The sequence below is a fragment of the Monoraphidium neglectum genome (genome assembly GCF_000611645.1).
Source record: "Monoraphidium neglectum strain SAG 48.87 unplaced genomic scaffold scaffold01036, whole genome shotgun sequence".
Taxonomy (NCBI): Eukaryota; Viridiplantae; Chlorophyta; class Chlorophyceae; order Sphaeropleales; family Selenastraceae; genus Monoraphidium; species Monoraphidium neglectum.
Genome location: NW_014012592.1, coordinates 1 through 5,644, shown reverse-complemented (window position 1 = coordinate 5,644; position 5,644 = coordinate 1). Strand labels below are relative to the sequence as shown.

The window sequence follows — 5,644 nt, the reverse complement described above, 5'->3', positions numbered from 1 at the left end:
GGGGGGGGGGGGGGGGGGGCTCACCAGGTGGCTTGACACACGGTTGGGGCGCACCCGCAAAGGCAGTGGGCGGCTGTGCGGGACAGCAGTTGGAGCGGCGCCGTCCACGACTGCAGTGTGGCTGCGGCAGCGGAACGCGGCATCTGAGTGAAGAGGGCCGAGTAGGAACGCGCCACCAAATGCCTCACCAATTGCGCGAGCCTTAGCGTGTTGCTCCCTTCCACGCAAGACGGGGCGGCCGCTGCCCCCGCCTCTGCACCTGCTTTGCGCGCGGCCCCGCGAGCATCAAAGAGAGCCTCCTGCGGCGCGACCCCCCAAAGGAACAAGCTGCGCCCGGAGCTCAACACTGTGGCTGTGGGCCGCCTAGGCGTGTACCTGCCGCCCTCCAGCCGCTCTGTCGCGATCCTCTCCAGCGGCGAGGTGGCGCAGGCGCTCACACAGGTGCGCACAGCTGCCGTGCCAGGAGGGTACCACAATCATCGCGGGCCGGCACAGCGATTGTGCGGTTGCAGATGCCGCGTTGTGCAGCCGGGCGGGGAACAAAAGCAAGCCGGCATTCCCGGCGCTTCACGCCCCGGCCGTCAAGGCGCCGTCATCATAGTCATGATCATCATCAGCAGCAACAGCAACAGCAACAGCAATCGAAATCACTGGCGCCTTGCGAGCCATTGGGCCCCTACCTGTGCGCGCCTGTGCCCCTTCCTCCAGCCGCAACCCTCGGCCTCGTCCGCCTCCTCCGCACGCAGCGCCTGCGCAGCCACGCTCGCCTCTTTGCCAGCGACTTCCCTATGGAGCTGCGGGCCTACCAGCGCGGCTCACACATGCCCTGGCACAAGGACGAGCAGCTGTTCGACACGCCGCAGTGGGAGTGCATATACACAGGTGCGGGGATGCCAATTTGGGCAAAGGTGGCTGGGGGTTTCCACGCCCGCCTATTGCTGATTCTGGGGGTGGCACCTCCGAGCGGTTGGCTGGTCCGCGGTGGGTGGGGCGCGCTCAAAGGGCTGCGGCAGCAGCAGCGGCGGTGGCAACGGCAGTGGCTCCTATACGCTTGCAGGGCTCGTGCTCAAGGCGCGCGCTGCCCTGCCCATGTTTGCGCAGCATGCGCACGTAGAGGCCACGTCAGGAGCTCGCCCCCCACCCATGCGTACCCCCGAAGCCCAGTAGCCCCGCCTTCGCAACCCCCCTCGCGTCATGACAGTGGAGAACAGCAGCGACAGCGTGACCCAGTGGCGCGACGACAGCGGCGACGAGTTTGAGCAGCGCACCGACGGCAACAGCCTGCTGGCCGTGCTGGCAGAGGCGTGGTACCACCGGGTGACGCCCCTCAAGACCGGGTCCCGCTCCATCATCAAGTTTGCGATGACAACGACCGCCACACAGCTGCCCTCGTTCCGCGCAAACCTGGACCGCCAGGCCTACGCACCATGACGGCGCCTGCGCACGCGCCGCAGCGTACTTCGCCCCTCGCCAGGAGCCGCGCCAGTAAAACGTCCGGCGGCGTGGCGCGGGCGTTGCTTGCTGCGAGCTCAGTCGTATGCGGCGCCGTCGCAGGCCAAGGCCCCCAGGCCTCTTGTGCTGTTTTAATCCTGGCAGCGCGGTGGCCGTTGAGCTCTAGTTGCGATCCTCATGCAGCGGTTTTCATCCACTTATGGCTGGATGGGCGTGGTGGGTCCTGCGGCTGCGGGCCGGCCGGGCAGGGGCAAGGCCTGCGCCGCGGCACTGGCGCACGGCGGTCGGTTTCATGTGCGTTGCCGCTGATTGCATTGGGGGTCCCTCGCATGTACTTCTCCTGGTGGGCGCCGTCGATATATTGGAATTGCGCAAGTGTCCACAGCATGGGAACCCCGTCTTTTGACGCTTGTGTCGGAATCAAAATTGGTGTGAGCAGGCAGGGCACGCGTGACAGCGGCAGCCCAGCCAATCCACACGCGACGCACCCTCAACCCTGGAATGCATGGGGTTACAGCATGGCTTGGCCCGAACCTGAGGACTGCCGTTCCTCTGGTTTTTGGACAGAGCTTTAATCCCTGCTTGGCAGAATTGTGTGCTTCGCCATTGTATGAATATCCCAGTAATTTGTGTGGTGATCGTCATGGGGGGTAGGTAAGGGGTGGTGCATGGAGAAGAGCGTTGCCGGGGTGCAAAAGCAGGGTGGAGGCGGGGGGCAGACACCTGTGGACTGGGAAGCTCACAGGTTTCCCATGACACCTGCTGACGACTGGCAGACACGAGGCCATGCGGAAGCTGCCCCATGGGTTACCATCCTTATATTACGACCCAGCTGAGCAGAGGCGCGAGCCAAACAGTGGCCGGACACGCATGTCAGCCAAGTGGGTGGTCAGACGGCCGCTGTTCGCGCACTGCCGTCTACCCAGCTGTGCGCAAGCGCCGTGCGCCTGCATTCTTGGCGCCCCGCCGACCACCAACCAAACTTTTTATCGCAACTTATGCGACCGGGTTAAGTAAATCATCGTATCAAAGTAGCGTACTGCTTCCTATTGTATCATCTTGCACCGAACATCCCTGCTTGCACCTGCTGCTGAGCTGGTGCGCACGCCACGAGCATCAGGCGGTTTGCGAGATGGGGCGAAAGCAGGCGGCGGCGACCCCAGTAGAACACCTGGCGCGTGAGACAAATTCCCCTGTTTCATTGCTTGCCTGCAGGATGTTCGTTGCCTTGAGCCATGAGTAACCACAGGTGTAACAATGTGCTCTTGTCAGTCACGAATGAGGAGATTTCGGGAACGTCTCACGCGTGATGACAACATTTGACTGCAGTTCTTGGTTACCAGCAAGTGTGAAGTGTCAACACAACTTTGCACCCAACTTGTCCGGTGCTGCTGCAGCACGGTGTTGTTTTGGTGGTTGTTCAAGAACATTAGGGGATGCTTGGAGAGCTTGAGCCGGCTTATCCTGGAACCAGGCAGAATCACATTGTTTGGGCACCGCACCCCAGTACACATCCATGACCCCTCTTTCCTGCCGCACACCCGCACCCCCACCCCGCGGGCCATCATTCCCCCTTGGCCAGGGCAGCCAGCTCAGGGGGCACAGAGCAGCCCTCCTTGGCACCAGGGCGCAGCGCGTAGTACTTGTCAATAGCGCAGGCCTCGCCGCCTGACGAGCAGTCGCGGAGCAGTGCAGATGCCGCCGCGGTGATGGCCTGGCTGGGGTCTTTGCAGGCCGGCGCCTGCTCGTGAGCAAACTCCAGCAGCCTGCATGAAGATCGCCAGATGGGGTGCCAATGCTGTGGGTGATGATGTGCGGTGTGCAGCGGGGCAAAGCCCATTTGCGGATGTACGCTCAGCTGTTGCTGCAGGTGGCGCCCATGCAGCTGTACCTCCCTGAGTGCTGCTTGATGAAATGCAGCGCCCAAGAGCAGCGGCATCGTATCCAGGTTTGAAACACGCTGTCCTGCCCACCAAACCAGCCAGCTGGCCCCTACCCGCTCGATTCAGGAGGAGCCATTACCCGCCCCCACCTGACATACAGGGGCATGTCGAGGGTCAGAGTGTGGCTGCGGCCGCCCGTCTTGTCCGTGCACTTGACTCCCGCGCAGCCTCCAAGTTTAGTCTTGCTGCCGTCCACCGCAGCGGCTGCGGCGGCGCGGCGGGCCAGGTCGGTGGCGATGGCGGGCCAGGCGTCGCAGCTTGCAGGGGCATGGGTGCGGGCGGTCTCGGTGACCAGGTGGTGCAGGAGCACGTCTGGCGGGGCAGGTGAAAGGGGGGGCGATCAGGGGGCGCTTGAAGTGAGCGGACAGCAGGAGTGACGGAGATGCCCACTTTCGTTTGCATGGCGAGCACTACGACAGGCACATGCAAAGGTTGGCAGCCGGCGGGCGCGCAACCGCAGCGCTGTGCAGCCCAAGGAGCTGTTTTTGTTGTTTTGTCGCACCTCCCGCCTCGCCGTCGGGGACGCATAGCAGGTACCGCATCTGGGCCTGCGCTCAGGAAGAAGCGTGAGTGCTTGTGTGGTGAGGCTTGCAGCCAGCGAATCTGATTCCTGCTCTTGCTGGTGTGCCGTGCTGCGGCGTCTACATGAGGACCACCAACACTAGGTGTTCCACCAGCACTGCGCGGTTCAATTGCGCGGTCCATTTGCGCAAGTGCGGGCATCTGCGCGCACGTCCAAACGCAGACAGTGCGCACTTCTCAAAACAATTGGTTGAGGCAAGGGCATTTGAATTCGTCTGTTGCAGGGATGTGAGCCACCGCTGCAAACGCAGGGGCAAGGCCCGTCAACAGCAACAACCCACCACCCACCACAACTTCAGCACATACCCCGTTCAGCAGTCACAAGGGCGGCAACTCACCTCCATCAGGTCGGGTATGAGGTGAACGTAGTAGTTGCTTGTTCCCTCGGCGGGCGCTGCGGGAGCATACATGGGTGGGCCGAGCGGGGGGACGCCGCCAATGTGCACAGGTGCCTTGGTCAGTTGGTCGCGCTGATCAGAAGGCGCGATGACGCGCATCCCAGGTTGCCTGCGAAGCCGGGGCGCTCACCTGGGGCGGCAGCGTGCGCCAGCCCCACCACCAGCGCGGCGATGGCGAGGTGAACGAGGTGACGCATCTGGTCCGCTGTGCACTGCACGGACAGGTGTGTGAGGTGATTGGGCACGCGAAGCTTTTGGAAGTGGAGACGTGGGTGTGATTGCAAAACACTGCCTGCGCCTGTTTCTTTGCATTTTAAGGCCCCCAGAGAGGGTTTAAGGTTTGTGGTGCTTAGACATGACAGGTGCACCGTGCACCAGTCGCGCGAGCTGCACGCCCTGCGTGATGCGCACCGGTGTGCACAAACATTTAACCGGTCACACAAGCCCCGCATATGCTCGGTGACGAATATCAAGATTGGTCCATACTACTGGCAAGATGGTGTTGCACTCAGGCCGAGCAGAGGGGGCCCGCTGGGTGGCCGAGGTGTCACCTGGCCAGGGCACCTGGTTGCGTCAGCAGCGCCACGTCCTTGGAGCAGTCACAGCATGTCAGCGCACTGCAGGAGATCTTGTCGGCAATATGTGCGTCGTAGCAAAGTTGAAAGTTGACCAAATAGCAAACATGTGTACTTGTTGCCGCGGTCTGTGCGACGAAAGTACCAGTGTACGTACGGTATGTGATCCCCGCCTAGAAAGTAGGGAGGTGAACGCCTATGCTGTTTGACCACACAAGACGTGTAGCTCTAGGTGTGATCACGGCGCCGATCGCAGCGGCGTGGCCCCACTACAGCCCATTTGCATCGCAAGCGGCGTTGCGCAGCGGCCCCCTCCGTGTGGGGTCTGGTGGCAGCCGGGGGCATGAGGCGATCGGCAGGTGGGGAGGAGCGCCGGTGAGCCAGCCGCTGGCTCGAAGCGGTCGCCGTCATGGGGCCCGACGGCGGATCAGAGGCCGCCCTGGCCTTCTTCGTCATCGCGGTGCGACAACACCCGCGGGGAGGGGCGCGCAGGGAGGGGCGTGAGAGGGCAGGGGTTGATGGGTGTTGACAGGCAGGCCTGCGCCTGACATCGCCGCCAGCCCCACTGGGGCCCGGCCTCCACATCGAATCCCCGGGCCCTGCGCCGCCGTGTGGCGCCCCGATGTCGCCCCGCACGCCCCCCACCACCCTACGCCTCGCCGCCGTCCCTCCGCCGGGGCCCTCTTCGCCGCGC

The 5,644-nt window shown here is 63.4% G+C and overlaps 2 protein-coding genes across 2 annotated transcripts in view; one reads left to right on the top strand and one right to left on the bottom strand.

Annotated features, from left to right (window-relative positions):
* Positions 1–1,431, top strand: part of MNEG_6405 (hypothetical protein) — a gene marked incomplete at both ends in the record, with an annotated part of 2,209 nt that extends 778 nt beyond the window's left edge. The window contains 3 exons of the mRNA XM_014045119.1: positions 321–441; positions 747–882; positions 1,202–1,431. Of these exons, the coding sequence (XP_013900573.1) occupies positions 321–441; positions 747–882; positions 1,202–1,431 (487 nt within the window). The remainder of the gene's footprint in view (positions 1–320; positions 442–746; positions 883–1,201) is intronic.
* Positions 1,432–3,016: 1,585 nt separating this feature from the next.
* Positions 3,017–4,572, bottom strand: MNEG_6404 (hypothetical protein; the record flags this gene model as incomplete). Its single annotated transcript, XM_014045118.1, has 5 exons — positions 3,017–3,218; positions 3,485–3,707; positions 3,898–3,943; positions 4,316–4,371; positions 4,506–4,572. 5 exons carry the CDS (start codon positions 4,570–4,572, stop codon positions 3,017–3,019), a joined length of 594 nt encoding a protein of 197 aa, XP_013900572.1.
* Positions 4,573–5,644: the final 1,072 nt, after the last annotated feature.